Consider the following 21,929-nt stretch of genomic DNA (forward strand, 5'->3'; position numbering starts at 1 on the left):
ACACTTTTTTGTTATGTATATAATTCCACATGTGTTAATTCATAGTTTTGATGCCTTCAGTGTGAATCTACAATTTTCATAGTCATAAAAAATAAAGAAAACTCTTTGAATGAGAAGGTGTGTCCAAACGTTTGGTCTGTACTGTATATATGTAGGCACCTTGGGGAAGGGTGATCACAGAGAAGAAACTAGACAACACGCTTCCTGTGGTGTAGCTTGCTTTATTGTTTATGTCCACAAATATTTCCAAAAAAATTACAAAATACTCAAAATGGAGAAAACACAGAAGTCACGAATTTCTGGGTTTCTACCCCCATGGCAAACTACTCCTATATACATTAAAATCTTCAAGATATATATAGAAATGGAGCAGTCTTGATGTACATTCTGCTAAATGGCGCCATGAAACAAGTAGCTTTACAGTTTCTTACACACTGAACGAGGTACGTCCGAAATTACAAAAATAGGAAAGAAGGAAACAAAGTGGAGTGGTAAAAAGTAACAAAAATAAATGAAAGACAACAGTCAACTTCTTAACTTTTTTTTTTTTTTTCTTTTTTCCTTCCTGCCAGCATGGTGAGACCATGTGCGTCACCAGGCCTTATGGCAGTAAAAGTTGTAGCCCTTCAGTGGTGGGGAGGCCTAGTGCACATCCACTTACTGCAGGGCTCCTCAACGCCAAACAGGCTGTACACAAAACAGCCAGCAAGGGCAAAGTAGTTAAGCACCCCAACACCTGTGGAACAGCAGATAACAACCAACATTCAAATCTGATGAAACAACTTGTAATGTGAAATACTATTGCAAGAATGGAAGTGGCGATGTATGTCCAGATACTACACTACCATCAAACTTTCCACAGGAACTTTAGGTGGTGTAGTATAACAGGGTGGAAATATTAGTGAATTTGTGCACAGTTTATTAGTATCAGGACCGTCTGGGATGGAACAAAATAATGATCCACATGTAGATGTCAGCCTCCATGATGAATGTGTGTAGATGGTATAGAATAGAGATGAAGGGGTGCTTGACGGTAACCTTTATGCCTTGTGATCTTGCGCAGCCCTGAGATGCTGGTCGCCAAAAACTATAACAGTCAGTACAGCAGCGGGTGGTGCCCTTGGTTGGGTAAAGAAATTGCTGGGAGAGACTTCAACTGCACATACGGCATACATTGGTCATAGCAGGGACATGGTGGAGAAGCAGTTACTAAGTGTGCCTTCATGTACCTCATCTGCACATGCTTTCTCTGGGCCTGCCGCAAGGGGAGCAGACAGTGACAAGTAGATAAAACATACACACAACCAAATAAAACAGAATGACATGAAATTAAAAAAAACAAGAGCCCAGGTTAAATAGAATCTGTACAAATAAAACCCTTGGCATTAAGTATAGCAGGACCCGAAACACTAAAATATAGGAGGCTTTCCTTATAAATTAAATAATAAAAGTTCTAACCCTGCAGAAACTTTAATGCTATAAAGTGAAGATACGCACAAGCCTGTGTGCGCTGTAGCCTCTACAACTTAAAACGCTGTAGCCCCTTATCTACAAGTGAGACATGACGCAAACTTAGGAAAGAAAGAAATATTACAAATAAAAGGAACCCCTCCCCCCCACACATCACCCGCAGTCTGGAGTGGTTGAGTTGTACGCAGAGAAAAACGAGATTATTCCTTTAGAACAGACTATTCAGGACGCCGACTGCTCAGGCTGAGACAATGATGTTGAAGCAGGAAGCCAGGAGGTGAATGCTAAAGAAATGAAGGGTGGGTTGCGAGTTCTGCTTTACCAACGTGTCCTTGGTAAGGCTTGGAGTACTTGTTAGTTTCATTTCAGGTTCTTAACCACTTTGCTGCCATAGGCTTAATGTCACAGATCCAAGAGGCAGTGAAGAGGTTAAAGGAAATTCACAGGTAGTAACTGCAATGCAGGGACAGGAACAGAAAGGATGGTCTGACACTTCCTCCCCAGTCCTTGCTTGTAATGTATTTACAGGGTATAGGCAGACTGGGGAACCTCTGTACAATGATGAGAGTTCTCCTGCTGATGATGTAGTAAAATAAAGAATGAAATAGTCAGAGAGCACAGGAGAACCGGATGAGTGCTGGCGGAATATGTCACTTATTAATTATTGTACTTGTATACGAGTCTCTGGCTTCATTTGCACACAGTGAGTGTATGGATGGGGGGTAGCACCTCGGGAGCATGAGGTGGTGGTACTGCTGCCAAATGTCCAATAGAGTCCCTGCCTCTCCCTCCAAACCCGCTCCCTCCCAAGGCTGGGGAAGGTATGCGTCATGCAAGGGGCTGCCAGTCTGGCTTTGAGGAGTCTTCTTTACAGATGAAAGGACAGTATATGACAAGTCTTAAATACAGGAGGAAACTCGCAGCCTCTGGGGACCCGTCGTGCGGAGCCTGACTCTCCTTAGGGAGCTGGGAGGGAGGGAGAGGTCCAGAGTCATCTCTTTTTGTTACAACTGCTTGTCCCCTTCTTTCTTCAGGCGACTGGAAAAAAAAAAAAATATATAATTTGATTTTACAAGGTGAAACAGTACAGGGTCCACTACCATGACACAAGGCACATGGCAGAGAACATATACCCTACATGTCATGACTATGATAAAACACAAGCTGGAAATGTAATGGGATCAAAAAAGTTAATGAAAACACAAAGAATGAGCAAATTGTGGCAGCGGATTAAAGGCTTACCTGTAATAATCTTCCTGGCTGGGTAAATGCCCACCATGCATGTGAGGATGACCATGTAACCACTGTTGTTCCATTGCCAACCTCTGCAGCTCAGCAGACTGAGCATGCATAGCTTGGAGCTGGTGAGCAGCAGACATTTGAGGTGGAATACCCGCTGGCAGATCCCGAGGGTAATGGGCACCTGTAAGAAACATTGCATACTTAGACTAGACAGAAGACATGTACATTAAAAACACTGAGAAGGGTTGGTTAAACATGTACAGCAACACGAGTGATCTAAATGTTCATCTTAGGGTTGTTGCGGGTATCAAAATATCGATATATTTTGTCCCGGTATCAATACGATACCGGGATTTGACATTAATTAATACTAGGCTGCACTACTGCGCAGCCTAGCATCAGAGAACATGAGCGCGCTGCTGTCAGCGCGCTCATGTTCCCGCAGCAGCACAGCGGAGAAGGAGTCACTCTCTTCTTCCCCCTGTGCCACCGCTGCTGCCAATAAGAAGAGAGACGGGAGGAGGGGCGGGAGCACTGCGCCACCAATGATAGGAGGACCTTTCATAGGTCCAAACAATGTAAACTATCAGGATATGTAGAGCGGCGCCCAGGGATCTCACTGAACTTACTATTATTCCTGGGTGGAGCTCTGTTCGCCCGCTGTGGCCCCCGGTATATTCTCCCGCTCTGTATGCTAATTGCTCGCATCGGAGCAATAGGGAGGAGACAGCCCTTTTTCTCAATGGGCGTTCCTTCTCCCAGGCTGTGACGCTCTGCGCGTTGATTGTACAGCGCTACAGCCAGGGAGAAGGAGACGCCCATTGAGAAAAAGGGCTGTTTCCTCCCTATTGCTCCGATGCTAGCAATTAGCATACAGAGCGGAAGAATATACCGGGGGCCACAGCGGGTTAACAGAGCAGTGCCCAGGAATAATAGTAGTTCAATGAGATCCCGAGGCGCTGCTCTACATATACTGATAGTTAATTTACAATGTTTGGACCCATGAAAGGTCCTCTTTAACCTTTAATACATGAGGCGGGTTCCGGTAGCAGAATCACATAGTCGGCAATCCCTCTGACAGGGAGCTGCGATCAGCGGCAGTTAACCCCCTCAGGTGCGGCACCTGAGAAGTTAACTGCCGCTGGTCTGCTGCCGGCATCGGCCTCCTGTTAATTATCATTGGTGGCGCAGAGCTTTTTTTAGGGTGAATAAGACTAGGGATTAAAAGATCCCAGGTTCTAGCACCTAGGGAGGGAAATAATTATTAAAAAAAAAAAAAAAGTTTAAATAAAAAACACCAAAAATATCAAGTATAAATCACCCCCTTTTCCAATTTTACATATAAAATATATAAACAATAAATAAACATATCTCCACGTCCAAAAAGTCTAAACTTTTAAAATATAAAAAAAGAATCTCCTAGGTGAACGCCGAAACAGAAAAAAATGTAAATATAAAAACTGCGCGATTTGCCATTTTTTCAAAAATGCGTAATGCGCGCGGCTTTTTTTGGAGTTTAATTTTTTTCGCGTGGTATCGAATGGTATCGAGTATCGCAATACTTTTTTATGGTATCGAAATAGAATCAAAATCTTGGTATCGCAACAACCCTAGTTCATATATACTGTTACCATTAGTCGTTTAGAAAGCATTATAATACGGTGCTGGTCAACTAAGGCCCCTTTCACACGAGCGTGACGGATTAGGTCCGGGTGCCTTTAGTGAAACTCGCACAATTTTGCAAGCAAGTTCAGTCAGTTTTGTCTGCGATTGCGTTCAGTTTTTTTTCAGCGCGGGTGCAATGAGTTTTAATGCGTTTTTCACATGCGTGATAAAAAACCGAAGGTTTACAAGCATCTCCTATGTTCACTTCACGCATTGTACCTGCGCGGAAAACTTGCTTGTGTGAAAAGGGCCTAAGGCTTCTTGCAAACTAGCATTATGAGTTCTGGCAGGCTGTTCCAGCAGAGAACAGCTTGCCGCAGCTCTCTAGATCCGGCGTCGGCAGATGTTTATGCAATGCCCTCCAGCCCCATTGACTATAATAGGGTGGGGCGGCGATCCGGCATATGTGCTCTGCTGGAACAGCCTGCCAGAACTCACAACGCTAGTGTAAATCTAGCCTAAAAATAAAGAATACATTTAATGCATTTAAAGTGTAACGGTTGTATATTTTTAAAAATTTGTCAGTTTATTATAGCTAGGCATGTATACCTGAGTTAGTCTGTCAATCATTGTCAAAAGATCTGTAATTACCTTATAATAACAGTTTTTATTAATGTCCCCTGTCCCTTAAAACACTGTTGCTATGGCTTATCTGTCTCCGGTTAATTGTAAACAGAAGACAGAGGGAGGCGATCCTCCACACTGCATGCCTCTTAGTAATCCAATCTGATTGGCTGGCAGGGAGCTGCTGGCTACAGCAAGTGTGTATGCAAAGTGAGGAAAAGCAGTTTTGGCCTCAGAGAACTGGCAGAGGAGCCATCTTGAGAAGATCCTCATATTGTAGGGGTTAAAACAGTGGTATGTGAAGAAACTAAAGATTGCTTTATGCATAATGCTGCAGCGGGAGTGACATGCTAAAATAGATTTTTTGATGAAAACATGGCGGTTACACTTTAGGCTACTTTCACACTTGTGTTAGGTGCGGATCCGTCTGGTATCTGCACAGACTGATCCGCACCTATAATGCTAACGCTTAGATCTGTTCAGAGCGGATCCGTTTGCATTATTCTTTAAAAAAAAAAGTCTAAGTCAAAACGGATCCGTCCTGACTTACATTGAAAGTCAATGGGGGATGTATCAGTTTTCAACTGCACCATATTGTGTCTATCTGTCCCCATTGACTTACATTGTAAGTCAGGACGGATCGGTTTGGCTCCGCATTGCCAGGCGGACACCCAAACGCTGCAAGCAACTTTTTGGTGTCTGCACCCAGAGCGGAATGGAGTCGGAACGGAGCCAAACTGATGCATTCTGAACGGATCCTTATCCATTCAGAATGCATTGGGGCTGAACTGATCCGTTTTGAACAGTTTGTGAGATCCCTGAATCGGATCTCACAAACTGAATTCAAAACGCCAGTGTGAAAGTAGCCTTAATTTTATTGGATACCATGTGAATTGTCGTAGTCTACTGCACTATTCCATGCCTAACATATACTGGCCAAACACAGGGCAAAAGGACACTCTTGACCTCCGTTTGGCTAATGTGGGCATATGGACAAAGCATATACATTGGGAGCTTTCCTGGTGAAGATGCTGAACTTACATCATAACTGTAATGTGAATCTAGCCCAACAAGTGTAGGAGTCCGACTATTCGGCTACATTCACACGACCGTAGTGTTTTGCGGATCCGCAAACATGGATACCACACCGTGTGTGTTCTGAAATTTGCATACTGCACATGGCCGGCACTAGGATAGAAATACCTATTCTTGTCCTGGATTGTGGACAAGAATAGGACATATTCCATCTTTTTAGCGGGGCCACAGAATGGACGTTGCGCTGTCCGTATCTTTTGCGGCCCCATTGAAATGAATGGGTCCGCACCCGTTCATACGGTCGTGTGAATGAGCCCTTAAATGGGGCGTTGAGTCTACTATGATCTTTATGGGGGTGTGAGAAAATCTGCAGCTGGGTCCCCTGTGTCTGACATGTGTAGCTGTAACAAACTATAATAATTACAAATTGAAAGTAAATTAATGTTATGGTTACCTTGTAGAAAATACTGACCAAATACAGGGTGTCGAAGCATTTCATGTTCGTGAGGTGGTTGTGCCAATAAAGGATTGGGTATGCTACCAGGAGGGTATGGGAAGCGTGCCAAATGAGGTCCACCTGCCAGTTGGTCAACCAGTGGATGTACAGGACCTGAACCTGGAATGAAACCAAAACGGATTATTTCTGGTATGAGGACATTCATCTATACTATCACAGGAACAAAGCAGGTCATACTTCAGAGAGTTCGGGACTGGGAGATTGGGGTTTTGCGAGCTCAGGAAAGGATCTGCCCTCACTAACCATTAATTAGCAACACAATTTTGAAGCCAAGAACATGCAAACAATGCAGCATACAGCGCCTGGAACCATTCAGCCCGAAACAAAACTTACCTTGAGGAAAATATGTGGTTACCCCCTGCCTGACTACAGCACTGTACATTCACAAGCCTCACAATGCAAGGATGGAGGTGGGCTTATCCATACTATCAAGACCCTCAGCACAATCATACAAATCACAAACCTGCCAGTCCTCCATCTCCAATGCTGTATCTACTGCAAGAATGCTGCAAGTACAAGTCGTAAGACATCCAGCTGAGAAGGACATTTGAAATGAGAGCAACTGTCAGAAAGGGCTCTTCTCAACATGCTTTGTCCAGATGTCCTTTCCAGCTGGATGCCAGTCACAGTATACAGCCCCAATAAATAACCTCTATTGGGATCTGTACAGTGGCATCTATTAGCATTCACCAGTATAACCCTTTATGGGCAGAGATATCACAGGAGCTTTAACGAAGTGGACCCACTATGCCAACTTCACACCCATCCACAGGATTTGATCACGGGGACCCCACCAGTCATGAGACTCCTTTTTGAAAATGGCAACAGCAGCAATTAAGCAGTTATCACCTATCCCGTGGACAGATGATAAATTGCTATGCTGAGACAACTCATTTAGGTACATTAAGACTAAAAGTCACATCAATAAAGGATATTCCCAAACCAAAATCCATTTAGAAAATACCATGCGGACTACCACATGCAAAGAAAGTCTGAGCACAGCCAGCCACAAAGACTGGTGGGAATGTTACTAATTGCTATCCTCAGGACAGTCCGAGAAATCCCCAGTGTGCTCTACTTCGCTATCCTCCTGCCACCTAAGGAGGACTTCACAGACGGCAGAAAATTTCTGAAAGGGGTAATTTTGGAGGGAAGCAAATCGATTTCTGCAAGTAACATTAAGATGAACGTAACTGATTTGCATTCACAAAAATTTTCAGCAAAAAAATAAAAAATTTAAGTTTGCAGTGTGTGAAGGCACCCTAATAAGAAACGGGCAATGGTCGCAGTCACAGACTGAACACTGCAGCCAGAAAATAATCTACGTCAGTAAATTGTGTTAGAAGAATTGTCCAGTTTTATGGAAACAATATTTCAGTTAAGTCTGTGAATCTTTTCCTCTGTTCCACTTGTACTAATAGAAAACGGTTTGGTACCATGTTATCCAGTAGTAAGAAGTCTCGATGCTCTCAAAAAGAGAAACAATATCTAATTAAAAGGTCTCAAATTGCAATATTTTATATTGTTTCTCATTTTGAGAGCATCCAAACTTGGACTAATTTTACATTAATTACAAATAAAGATGGCAAACAACTTTGCCATAGTCTATAGAAACTGTAAAAACAAAAACAAAAAACAAAAAAAAAAAAAAAAAAAAAAAAAAAAAAAACATCAACACGTCATTCACTGAAGAGACATTAGGTTTATCAACTGAATATGAAGGGGACATCAATGAACCATTAGAAATGTGGAAATTCTTCTATAAAAAACATTTGTTACACCAGAGGAATAGTGTTATATGGGACCAAGAAGCTGAGAACAGGGTCTACCATACATGCAGATGGCTTCAAGAACAGTTTTTTTTTATAATAAAAGAATATTCTGCCGGGCTTTTATGGAAATTATAATTACTGTACTGACTGACCGCATACACTTTCTGAGGTACAGCCTGTAGTATGGAGTCCATGTCTGCAGAATACAGTGCTTCTATAGCATCCGGCCTACTGCAGTATCAGTAGAGGCCACGACGTCTGTAACGTCCGACCGCACGGTGCAGTAGCACTATTTCATTGTGAGAGGAACCCAAAGACCAAGGGCAACCAGTCTTTACCCACTGCCGGGCTGTTTGATCTGAGATGCTGGATCCATGTACGGTTACGACTACTGTTCCCGGCAGCGCGGCCTGCTCTTTGCGCTCTCCTAGAGCTTGTAGACTGGAAAACAGGCCTCAGCCTCCCAAAGACCACAGCCCTGCTCATTGGTCATACTAACCTTGGTCTTTGGGTTCCTCTCATGCTAGAAAACAGAGAATAATCAAACCAGTCACCACCGTTCATGGTAGTGAAGTTGGTGCTAATATAGCATGTGGGCGACCCCACACACTATAGCATGAATATTCTGGTAGACCGCACGCTATAGTAGCACCCAGATTTATTCCAGTAGCACTGAAGGATTTTAACAGCATCTCCCACAGCTGAAGTGTCAACGCTAATAGCGTTAAAGGGATAGTCTAGTTTCATAATTAAATTTTTCATCTGCTCAGAGTACCCAAAACACTGCATATTTAGCCCAAGTACACCTGTTTTTCATATTAGCGCTTGCCGTCCTCTGTTCTCAGCTGAACCCTGCATCCTGGCAGGATGTCTACATGCAGAACTTCCTGTCTTCATCAGCTTCCTGCTGGGCGATCTAACCAAACCCAGCATGCTATACTCTGTAATGTTCCTCAGGGCTTGCTCCACCTGTCACATTGATCCCTTTGCAGTAGTCACACAGCCTACACCCCCCTCTCCATGGTAGCTTGACGGAGCAAGCCCTGTGAAACATTACAGAGCATAGCATGCTGGGTTTTGCTGGAAATTGATAAAAACAAGAAGTTCTGCATGTAAACAGTGATGCTGACAAAAGGGGAAGGAAAGTGCCAACATTAAAAACAGGTATATGGGGCAAACACATGCAATGTTTTGGGTACTCTGGGTAGATAAAGGAACATTTCATTATGAACCCCTTTAAGGCTAGGTCTACACGACGACATTTGTCGCGCGACATTTTGTTGCACTAATGTCGCGCGACAATTTTTATAATGGCAGTCTATGGTGTCGCACTGCAACATGCGACATGTTGCGACTGCGACAGTCGCAGAAAAATCCATCTTGAATGGATTTTCTGCGACTGTCGCGTCGCAGTTGCAGCATGTTGCAGTGCGACACCATAGACTGCCATTATAAAAATTGTCGCGCGACATTGGTGCAACAAAATGTCGCGCGACAAATGTCGTCGTGTAGACCTAGCCTAAGGTCATACTTCTGTAATGATCTAAAGAACATTGAATGATCATTGACTGTGCCTGGTATTATAGCTGAAGCCCACCTGCAATACCAGGCACAGCCAATAGAAAAAGGTTAAGGCTAGGTCTACACGACGACATTTGTCGCGCAACAGTTGTCGCGCGACATTTTGTTGCACTAATGTTGCGCGACAATTTTTATAATGGCAGTCTATGGTGTCGCACTGCAACATGCGACATGTTGCGACTGCGACAGTCGCAGAAAAATCCATCTTGAATGGATTTTCTGCGACTGTCGCGTCGCAGTTGCAGCATGTTGCAGTGCGACACCATAGACTGCCATTATAAAAATTGTCGCGCGACATTGGTGCAACAAAATGTCGCGCGACAAATGTCGTCGTGTAGACCTAGCCTAAGGTCATACTTCTGTAATGATCTAAAGAACATTGAATGATCATTGACTGTGCCTGGTATTATAGCTGAAGCCCACCTGCAATACCAGGCACAGCCAATAGAAAAAGGTTAAGGCTAGGTCTACACGACGACATTTGTCGCGCGACAGATAGGGCGCAACAGTTGTCGCGCGACATTTTGTTGCACTAATGTTGCGCGACAATTTTTATAATGGCAGTCTATGGTGTCGCACTGCAACATGCGACATGTTGCGACTGCGACGCGACAGTCGGAGAAAAATCCATCTTGAATGGATTTTCTGCGACTGTCGCGTCGCAGTATGTCGCATGTTGCAGTGCGACTCCATAGACTGCCATTATAAAAATTGTCGCACGACATTGGTGCAACAAAATGTCGCGCGACAAATGTCATCGTGTAGACCTAGCCTAAAAGTCCATTTGATTTTTAACTACTGGTAATCCTGGCTGGCAGTACATGCTATGAAGACTTTCCTAAAATGTGGTAGATTTTTCACATTTTTGGTCATGCGCACATCACAATTAACAAAAGTAATTTTATCAAAATTTTGGGGTAATATATATAAATCCTTGAGAGTCACATGTTGAGTCATTTGAAAAACAAAAACTTCATTGCGTCCATCCATATTCAAAAGGTCTCATCGGACAATGGGTACATGCAAAACAATGGCAGCCAAAAGACATTATATCCACTCATACGTTCAGCAAGATCTCCAGCCTGTATCCACTGCAAAGCACTGCAGCCGTTTTCCCTTTCATCCTTCAAATTTTTAAATTAAGCAATTCCAAATTGAGACAGAAAACGCTTGTGCCCCTCTTTTTTTTCTTTTTTCCAAATTCCCAATGACATCCTGCAACATACTGGCTTTTACATTGCAGATAAAACTAATGACGGAGATATCATTGGCCATGGTACACTGGGCTACGCGTATCATTATCTCCCAATCTGTGTTACATAATATTTTACAGCTCCTACATTCATTTCAAGCGATGCAAGCAAGATTTGCACTAAGGAAGCGTTAACCCTAATTAGCCAGGGCAGATCCGACAATTCTATCCTCAAGGGTCCGGTAACTCCAACTCAGGTTGATGTGCAGTAAAGAAGTAATGTACAAGTAGTGGCCCACCTCAGTGAGGATTAAGTTCTGAGCTATAGATTCTGCTGTATATTACCTGGCAGACAGTCGCACAACTCAAGTTGCATGATGCGACTTGCAATTCAGATGAAAACCATACAGTAGTCTTTAGATATGCAGCATGTAAACACAGGTTCTCCCGCAGCCACAGTACCCGCGACCAGTGCTCAGGAGCAGTACAGTAGTAAGTGTGGACCTACTGAAATCTTCTGTGTGAACTTACACAGTTTAGGGACCAGCACAGTTCTACACTTAGAAGCAGGCTTCAAAAATGAATAATACCAACATGCTGCTGTATTTTCCACCCAAACCCTCCTTCCAGCGCTGACCACTGACAGTGTACAGATGTCAGGGAGACAGGGCAAAGAGAAGCTACAGTATAAGGTCAGTTATAGCAATGTATAGGAGCGAGGCAGTGAGCGGGAGCATCTTCAGCTCCAAGTACTGCGCTATGAAGACGGGAGCCAGTTTTGTAATAAAAAATTACTAAAATCCCCTACTAAAGTATACTGCAAAAATAATCATTTGCTTCCCATACATATTTAAAAAACAAATGACAGTTACACTTTAAGGAGGACAAAAAGAAAACAGTAAGGCTTATATATGTGGTAAAGGGCTCCATGTTTAAGAAAAAAAAAGTGTATTTGCAAAATTAGACAGGTTTCTCAGAACATAAGAACCTGGTAAACCTAGATCTCCATTAAAAGGCTTCTTTGGGAATTAAGAAAATGAAAATACTTAAATATTACTTTATTATAAATATAATCCCAAATACCTTTCATTGGTTATAATCGCTCATTTTGTCTATGGAGCAATCATTAGGAGAAATAAAATGGCCGCCGTCCTTTTAGTACACACAAAACCTGTCCTATTCACAGAAGGACAAGTTACTTCACAACACTGAGCTAAAGAGCTGCCTCATCCTCCTCTCTGCTCCGCTTCTCAGGGATTATAATCCTGAATACATCTGATAAAATCTTCAGATGTATCTCTGTAGGAATGGAGATCATGAGGAGTCATGAAGTACAGAGGATGGACAGGACAGACTGTGGTAATGGAGACTGCATACAAGTGCTGCGGCTCCTCAGATACATCCCACCTCTTCTCTGTACTTCATGTCTCCTGTATTCAGGATCATAATCCCTGACAAGTAGTGCAGAGAGGAGGATGAGGCAGCTCTTTACCTCAGTGTGGTGAAGTAACTTGTCCTCCTGTGTGATTAGGACAGGTTTTGTGTGTACTGATAGGAAGGTGGCCATTTTATTTCCCCTGATGATTTCTCCGTAGACAAAATGAGCCATATTCTATATTCTGCTGACAAACGAGCAGAATAATATCCTTTTCTGGTTAAATTCTTCACCAATCCCCAGACACCATATCTTGCCAAGTTGAGAAAGCAAATGGACAGACTGCATTTCGGTGAGCATACAGGTTAAACTCGAAAAATTAGAGTATTCTGCAGAAGTCCATTTATTTCAGTAATGCAGCTTAAAGTTAGAATATTGTGAAAATGTTCAATATTCTAGGCTCAAAGTGTCACACTCTAGTCAGCTAATTAACCCATACCCCCTGAGCAAACGGTACCTCAAAATTGTGACTTTGGGGTTTCATAAGCTGTAAGCCATAATCATCCAAATTCTAACAAAGGCTCGAAATATCTCGCTTTGCATGTAATGAGTCTATCTCATGTTAGTTTCACCTTTTAAGTTGCATTACTGAAATAAATGAACTTTGCACGATATTCTAATTTTTCCAGTTTCACCTGTATGTTATTTGATTGGAACACTTTTTTGCTGGAATTCCCACTTAATTGACCTTTCCTCGGTATTCAATCAGTAGGGGCCCGACGCACCACATACCCTTAATCAACAGTTCCCTGCAGCCTCCAGGACTGGAACTAGCACCGTGAATGGAATAGGAAGCAGGGCTTTGTTCCAAGTGTAGTGTCCGTGATGGGTTTCTGCACATTAGCTACCATTCAGGTGAATGGGAGCTAGGCTCCAGTACCCAGCACGGCCACCACACTTTCAATGGAGCTGTGATCCCTGCTTCCTCTGGTGCTAGAACCAGGTCCCAGAGGAACAGGAAACAACTGACTGGTGGGTGTGCAGAGTGTCAGACCCTCAACGATCAGATGTATGATCTTGAGAATACATCATCAATATCAGGAGCCTTGAAGATTCCCTTAATGAAGTTGGCTGGGTTAGGCTACTTAACACTGGCGTTTTGGCTTTCCGTTTGTGAGATCCGTTCAGGGCTCTCACAAGCGGTCCAAAACGGATCAGTTTTGCCCTAATGCATTCTGAATGGATAAGGATCCGCTCAGAATGCATCAGTTTGCCTCCATTACGCTCTAGAGGCAGACCCCAAAACGCTGCTTGCAGCATTTGGTGTCCGCCTGACGATAAGGAGGCAAACGGATCCGTCCAGACACACAATGTAAGTCAATGTGGACGGATCAGTTTTCACTGGCACAATAGAAAACGGATCCATCCCCCATTGCCTTTTAATGGTGTTTAAGATGGATGTGTTTTGGCTGAACGGATGCATGCGGTTGTAATATCTGACCGGAAGCGTTTGTGCAGATCCATGACGGATCCGCACCAAACGCCAGTGTGAAAGTAGCCTTAGACAACCACTTATCGCATTCTCCATTAGAACATGAAGTAACGGAGGAAGTCCTACCCCGTGTACCCTTCTCTAGCGAGGCTGTCAAGGCAGCAGGTAGTGTTAGCAGCTGCACAGTTTTCTTCACAGATGATAAAAGCTGGGGAGCTCCCAGCAGCAGAATCCAAAGCAATCAATGGAATGGCCCACAATCTGAGATGTAGGTACAGCGTAGTCCAAAGCAAACAACTTTTAAAATCATTCAATAGTTATGGCCGATAACTACGACCTGACAAAATGAGCAAAAACTCTTTCCTTGACTTAAATTTGGTACATTTTACCCATTTTCCTTAGCACCAAGATTGGAGATACCGGAACCACTGCTACTAAAGCAAATCCAACACACATCTAGGTAAGTTGTAATAGGCTGCCTAAGAAGGTTTCCTCTAGACAGTTTAGTTTTTAGTTGTCGGGCTCGCTCCATATTTTGGAAGATAATCCCGGTCTCCCAAGTCCTTCTTCTCCCCCCTTTTAAATGGTTGCTTTTATTTACCAGGAAAGTGGACTGGAACACATGTCCCGTTTTCAGCCACGCCCGGCCAAGACTTAGAGTTACAGCAGCAGTCTATTGAAAACACATAACATCGTAAGATGCCTCCGTCACATATAAGAAACACACATGGATTTTGATCTCACTGAAATACTAGATTGATTCAGCCAGAAAGTGACCTGAACCACCCTAGGCTTCATCTGTCCAATGGTTTTAATGGGGAAAGAAGAACAGTTAGCTGAACAGATGTAGCTAAAAACCAGCATACCGTGATAACGACCCAAGCGAGCAAACTAGTATGAGAGAAGAACCAACCCAACAACTAAATAGCCATCAGAGTGCTGCCTCCGAACTCTAGGGACCCTCTCCTCATGTATTGCCGATAGGAACCAACTATTTGAAGGGTCAATCGTGTCATGTTACTTTTAGGGAAACAACAAAATCCTTAAAGGGAACCTGTCACATAGAAAATGCAGGCAGCAGGTTATAGAGCAGGAGAAGCTGAGCAGATTGAGATATATTTTTGTGGGAAAAGATTCTGTATAACCTGTAATTCATACATTTTATTGCTGTTCTTTCTATGCTTAGGAGTCCAGTGGGCAGTCCTATCAGTGATTGGCAGTCTTCCATGTATGACTTTGAATACAGTGATAGCTGTCAATCAATGGACTCCTCACCATAGAAAGGACAGACGATAAATCACTGTATTACAAACAGGTATTTCAATCTGCTCAGCTCTTCCTGCTCTAGAACATGCTGCCTGCTGATTACACTGCATTTTATATGTGCCAGGTTCCCTTTAAAAGTTTGTTGTTGGGGTGATGGGACTTGGCATTAAAAAACAACTGTGATTAAACACTAACGACACACTAAAAAGCCAACATATTCGTCCCTCTAACCTTGCACTACAATGCCAAGAGTCCAGCACATGCCAACGAATACGTCAACGCATCCAGAAAATGATCTCAAGCTGTGTACCCTGTGTATAACAGATCATGGCACGTGGATGCCACAGGGCATTATCTTAACATCACGGAGAGAACCGACACACACCTGACACCCACTAACCTATGGCAAATGACTCCAATTTGTGATGAAACTAAGACTAAACTCCTATGACATGACACCTAATACAGTTTGTGGAAACATTTTTCCTGTGCAATTAAAGCATCTGGCGTTCAGCTTGCATAAAGGATGAGTTGTGGTCAAAGAGCTGGACACAGTCAAGAGGGAGACATTGGTCATATGTTTGGAACTAAATGCATGTGAGAGAGTATACAGTAACACGTGTATAAGATGTCTTACCACAAAAAATAAAATTGGATTAATAGGGCAGTTTGAGATAGGGGAGACACAGCCTGGACGTGAAAGTCTCTTATTCTGTATTGTCAAGCAGTATGTCCGTAGCAACCAGTCTGTGTCACATTCTCTTTAATGAGCTCCTTACTAACAGTGTCACAAAAGACCAACCACTTCAGCCTGACACAAGACCGCTGTATTTTCAAGAACCAGTATACACGTGTGTGATTTCTACAGTCTCAGTTTGGAGTTTTAATATGGAAACATCTACCTTGTGTCAGGATAGGAGCAAACTTGAAATATTTCCTAACCAATTAGGAATTTCAGACAGATACCCCAACAACTTTAAATTGAGGAACTTTCAATAAAATAGGCAACAGGCATGCGTACAAGGCAAACAGAGATTTCTATGAGTAACCCAGCCCCGTGACTCACCTTGATGTAATGGGTCCTGCTGATGGAGATGGAGGTGTGAATGTATGTGTGAGTGTTGGTGGTGATGAGGCGTGACGTTGAACATCTGTAGCCGAGCTAATGGGTCATTAGTAAGTGATGCCATGCGCTCTGCGTGTATCCTCTCAGCTGCCAGTCTTTCAGGGTAAGTCATATCTGGCCGTAGTTGTGGTCCTGCCAGAGCCAGTCTCTCTCTGTCAAGTGGGTTTAAGCCAGGATGAAAAGCAGCAAAAGGATGTGGTCCTGCTGTTGGGGGTAGGGTGAGTGCACCATGTCTAGCAAAATGTTCCATGGGGTTAGCAGCAGGGTGAAGTTGGTCAAGCTCAGGTGGTTTCACCTCAAAGCCAGGCTTCATCCTCTCCCGCAACTCTCTCTCCCGGATTTCACGTTCCCGCAGTTCCCTCTCACGCATTTCCCGTTCACGCATTGTAGGGTCCATATTATACAAGCCTGGCATGTGGTATGCCAGTAGAGGGTCATTCGGGTTAAGAGGAACAAAGAATGGATGGTTACGGTTGGTTGGAGACATGACGTGCGGTCGGGCATATTCACTTAGGGTACGTAGAGCAGGCGTATCTGGCCCAATGTACGGTGGAACAGCAGCTATGGTTGTTGGAGGTTCAAACGATGGCCGAATATGAGCTGGGCCACTCATCTGGGAATCTCCATGGCGACCTTCATGTGAACTGCAAGCCTTCTGTAGAAGGAAAAGGGAGAGAGGTTAAAATACTGCAATAAAATATGTATTACATTAAAAAGTAATGAAGTGATGCTAAATTATATAGAAAACATACGGCAGCTCTTTCCTCCCTCTCACGCTCCCTTTCCCTCTCCTTTTCTTTTTCTTTTTCCTTCTCTCGTTCTCGCTCTTCTCTGACTTTTTGCTCTGCCTCTCGCTTTGCTTTTTCAACAGCTTCTTCTCTCTTCTTTGCCAGTTTGGAGCCGGCCAGAGGGATGAAGTAGAGGTCAGTTCTAGCACAAGAGTTGTAGCCACGATCCAGGTGCTTGTAGAATCTGTAGGGGAAAAAAAGCCATACAGCATTAAGTTTTAAATAAGAAGACACTGTAGTATAATGATTTACAAAAGTGTTTGTAAAAAACAAACAAAAAAGAACACAATGCTGCCATCTTTGAGAAACACCACCACACCGGTCCATGGGTTGTGTCTCATTCTGCAAGCTTAAATCAATTGTGAATGGGGCTGAGCTGCAGTATCACATTGTAGATAAGTGTGTCAAATGTGTGCAAGTCCTTCACCTAGCTGCTGCTGCCGCCACTGAATCGGACATAAATCAGTTAGAGCACTGCTCCTATTTCTGACGGCTCTCTTTGCGCTCTACCTCCTCTCTCTCAGTGTTAGTAGTGGCAGAAAGAGGAGAGAAAGATATAACCACACAATAGAGTGTAGAGGGAAGGCGAAGCAGCCAAGGATGGCAGGTAACACAGCTTGTAGAATGGAATTAAAGTGCACCCCAGACAGTTTATAGAAGTTGATTTCTATAGACGACTGTGTACACATGCAAACTTCTCAGGGGCAAAGGAATCACAGTTTCTCTAAGCACAAATGAGAGGAGGACCCTCAAAAACTTTAGAATGAGAAATCAGTCAAACACTGAAGCAGCGCTGATACAGAGAGCTAGTGGAGACAGAAGCATCCTGGACACAAATAGTTTCAAGCATCTATCAGTGGGAGCAACATATCCACATATGTCTGAATCTAGGAGCAGGCTGAAAAGAGGGTATAAAAATGAATGAAGGAACAAAGATTGCACCCTGAAACACACAGCATTTTTTTTTTTTACTCAAGTCAACTGCTAACATATGTAAAAATCTTTTTTTCATGTCCAATTTGTTCATAGACTAACTTATTTTCAAGTACTAAAACATTTTCTTTGAGACATAATATATAATTTTAGTAAAGGACAGCTTAAAAATGGTGAGGGTTTTCTTGCATTCTTAATGTCTGCACACAGTCAGAAAAGTGGCGGTGGGATCCAGCAATGTTGTACACACATTTAGAAAGCGTTGAACCTTATTACAGATTTCCATATTTCATCAAAGGGAAGTGTCATCAAAAAATGACATTAACTCATGTATTTATGTTTAACTTATTTTTAAAGCATTATTGGTGATGCCATTTTTAATTTTCCATTTAAATATCTATATGTAAACAAAAACGATAAATTCCTGCAGTTTTCGCGCTGGCCACTAAGTCTAATAATAGGTGCCACTTCTTGGTCGGTACTGAGCACTTTACTGTAGTTATATGTACCATTCTAAACCTGCCTGTAATGATAAGGAGATCTCATCTCTGTGTATAGATAAGACAGAATCAAGCCAAACTATATACAAACCTTGCAGATTGGCTGGCATGACTGGGTGTATCCACAACCGTGGGCTCTGGTGATGGGCTCCGAGGAGGAAGTGGAGGACTTTCAGGTTCATCAATTTCATCAGGTACCTCTTCTTTAATCTGGATTGGTGGCAGAGGTGGTGGATTGGGTGATTGAGATACCACAGGAATGCAGACACTAGACGTTGTTGTAGAAGTGGCACCAGATGACTGTGGCTGAAGACTTGGAGATACTGATGGTAAAGAAGATGGGGTAGGAGCAGGAGCACACGTTGGAGGAGTTATAGATGGTGGGCCTCCAGGTATGAAAGAGTGCTGTGAAAATGATGGCTGAGGAGGTATAGGATGAAGTCCTGATTGAGGGTGCCCTGGTGTTTGGGTAAGGCTTTGGCTTTGAGTCAAGACTGGTGGTTGTGCTGCTGTTGCCTGAAGTTGCTGGCTCTGAGGCATAAGCTGCAATGGAGGAGGATGTGCAGATGGAGGATGATGGGCAGGCAGGGAACTAAGAGGCTTAAGAGCAGGGGGAGGTGGCAAATTGGAGTTCAAAGAAAATGGAGAAGGTCCTTGTAAATGGGGAGGATGTTTATGGGACTGTGTAGAAGTCTGAGGAATAGGAGTAGTGGGAGGAGGTTTAATATGAGGCATGGTAATAGGTGCTGGGGGCAAAGGCTGCTCACGTGGAGGCTGAGGTGGTGTCTGCAGCACAGGCTGAGCATTTGGTGGTCCCTGAGTATTATGAGGGAAACTATGTGATGGTGTCTGTGGCACTGGAGAGACCTGAGCAGGGCAGGGCAGGGGTGGAGAGGAACCTGGATATTGTAATATGGGTTGTGGCTGAATACTGTGTGGAAGAGACGCTACTGGGACATGAAGAGGAGACTGGGGGTGGATTTGTGCTGGGACTGGAGGTTGAGGCTCTCCTTGAGACCCAGCAAGGGGCTGTACTGCTGGATGAGGAGAAGGAAGTCTTTGAGGGTGTAAAACTGGTGCCTGAACAAGTGATAGTGATGGGGGCTGAGGAGGCTGGGAAGGAGGTAGTGACAGAGGTGGTGATATTTGAGCAGGAGTAATGCTGTGAGGTGGTGGGGCAACTGGTGGAAGAGGTGCTGGCGACACAGCAGGTGGAACCATTGGTGGAGCACCATTTTGTGACTGCAACACCTGCTGCTGGGCAGAAGAGTCAGAGTCACTTTCATTATCTTGAGGGCTTGGAATGCTAGGAGATGTGCTTCGGTTATCCTGGTCAATGTCTTTAGGATCACTGCTGCCCTCATCATTTACACTACGACTGTCCGAGCTCTCTCCTTCACCCTCTCCTTCGCCTTCACCCTCCCCTTCTCCTTCCGATGGCGAGTTTGGCCGACTAATCTCCTGTATAAACATAAATGGGATTCATTAGAGTGCTCCTTACATTTGCAGCAATGATAAATTGATAAAACATACAGTGAGGCATGATGGTCTCCCAACAAATACATTTATCACCAATCCACAGGATAAGGGCTCATACACATGACTGCTCGGTCCAGGAAACATGGACCGTGTGTCGGCCGCATCTACCAGACCAACGGCGTCTCATGTGACGCAAGTTGACTGTATCATAGTGATTTATAATGCAGTGAGTTCCTATCTGATTGCAGGTCTGCTATAATTTACTGACACCATCATGCGAGTACAATACAACAAACCTGAAAACTCATTGCAATGTAAATTACTATGATGCAGTCCGTTTGGGCAATAGTTGTCAACCCGGGAGATGTGGTTGACACATAGGCCATGTTTCCCAGACCGAGCGCGGTGGTGTGCAGGAGCCTAAATGTCTGTTCACTATATTATGGCTGCTGCTCTGACTCACTTGTGTTTTAGATTTCTTTGCTGTGGCCCTGTCTAGCTCTTCAGTGTCAGATGCTGGCTTCTCTCTCTGACGTTTGGCACTCTTCATTGGGGAGGTGGGTTCTTCTTGAATCTTCTGCAGCCAAAAGGAAACATGTTAGATAAGTGATACACACATAAAGGCATCATACCTTGCAAATCTGCTACCATATGGGCCTGTAATCTACAGGCTACTGAAGCCGAAGACCATGGCCTACTTCAAAGAAAGAACACTAAATTAACAACGCATTTGACTGGTTAACTGCTGCTTGCCTTTGATGGCTTCTTCAGGGACTCCGCTTTGCTGTCAGTACTGGATGTGCTGGCAGCACTTGGAGAATTTCGGCCACTGGAACGGATGTCTTCATTTATAGGGGAGACTCTGCCGTCGGGACTGGCAGTCTGTTTCTTGCGTCCGCTGCGTAATGTAGACATCTATTTGGCAGTAGAAACAATCACATTATATATGCACGAGACGGGCAGACATAATAATTTCTTTCATTTTACATAACCCAATTCTTCAAATAATGTAAGGAGTTTGTGTACTTGATAATGCTACAGTAATATCAGCAGTTATCCAAAACTCTACGTTGGCCTGGTTAGTGATGGCCAATATCACAGTGGGACTCTACAACTGGCCACTACCTTACAAAGGCTCCAAATTAGAAGAATGGCCAGCCATATGGATGAGCAGAGCCCCCCAAAGAGGAAGCAACTCTTTCTTTCCTACCGACATCCTGCTATACCATACTGTGGGGTGTCCCACACAGGGAACACTACTCTACATTGAGATATGATTAGGAATTTGATTATTAACCTCCTTGGCGGTATTCACGAGCGTGACTCAGGGTTAATTTTCGCTGCCAGGAGCAGTAACCTCGAGTCACGCTCAGGGTAACATTGCAGAGTCCCCTCCGCTGTGATCGCCGGCGAGAGCGCATTTGACTTCCTGGTTCCGGTTTGCCAAGAAAAAACTCAAAACCAGAGAAATGGTTGCCTGGCAGAAGGGTAAGATGATGGCAATGCGATGGCAAGACAAGAAAGACGTGCGTCTAATGAGTACTGTGCACAATACCTCTACTGCCATGGTCCACACAAAAGGTGGGAAAGATGTGGTGAAGCCGCAGTCATTATAGACTATAATAACATCATGGGAGGTGTCGACAGAGCCGATCAGGCAATGACATTTTATCCGGCTATGCGCAAACAGCAAAAAAAAATATTATAAGATATTCAGGCATCTTCTGTAACAATGCCTTTGGAATTCTGCACAGAGCAAAGAATAAAAAGCCTCTTGTTCATTCTGAGTTTATATGGAAGGTGGTTGAGCGGATTTTTATCGACCACCAGAGGCCATCAGTAGCTGTGAACAGACCTGGACGTCATGCTGTTGACGTTGTCAACCCAGAACGCCTGACTGGTCGTCACTTTATCGACTACATCCCGCCAACC

General features: G+C 43.8%; 1 protein-coding gene across 10 annotated transcripts in view; it reads right to left on the reverse strand.

Moving 5' to 3' along the window:
• Positions 1-201: 201 nt before the first annotated feature.
• Positions 202-21,929, reverse strand: part of RERE (arginine-glutamic acid dipeptide repeats) — a 324,868-nt gene continuing 303,140 nt past the window's right edge. For 6 of the 10 annotated variants that reach the window (XM_044281819.1, XM_044281816.1, XM_044281818.1 and 3 more), the window contains 9 exons: positions 20,751-20,912; positions 20,461-20,574; positions 18,610-19,979; positions 17,050-17,269; positions 16,238-16,952; positions 14,507-14,578; positions 6,431-6,592; positions 2,713-2,893; positions 202-2,508 (listed from right to left, as the gene is read on the reverse strand). In XM_044281819.1, coding sequence (XP_044137754.1) covers positions 2,475-2,508; positions 2,713-2,893; positions 6,431-6,592; positions 14,507-14,578; positions 16,238-16,952; positions 17,050-17,269; positions 18,610-19,979; positions 20,461-20,574; positions 20,751-20,912 — 3,030 coding nt within the window. In that variant the 3' untranslated portion in view covers positions 202-2,474. The remainder of the gene's footprint in view (positions 2,509-2,712; positions 2,894-6,430; positions 6,593-14,506; positions 14,579-16,237; positions 16,953-17,049; positions 17,270-18,609; positions 19,980-20,460; positions 20,575-20,750; positions 20,913-21,929) is intronic. The other 4 variants (XM_044281821.1, XM_044281820.1, XM_044281824.1 and 1 more) reach the window with 3 other exon arrangements.

This window comes from Bufo gargarizans, chromosome 2 (assembly GCF_014858855.1).
Source record: "Bufo gargarizans isolate SCDJY-AF-19 chromosome 2, ASM1485885v1, whole genome shotgun sequence".
NCBI lineage: Eukaryota > Metazoa > Chordata > Amphibia > Anura > Bufonidae > Bufo > Bufo gargarizans.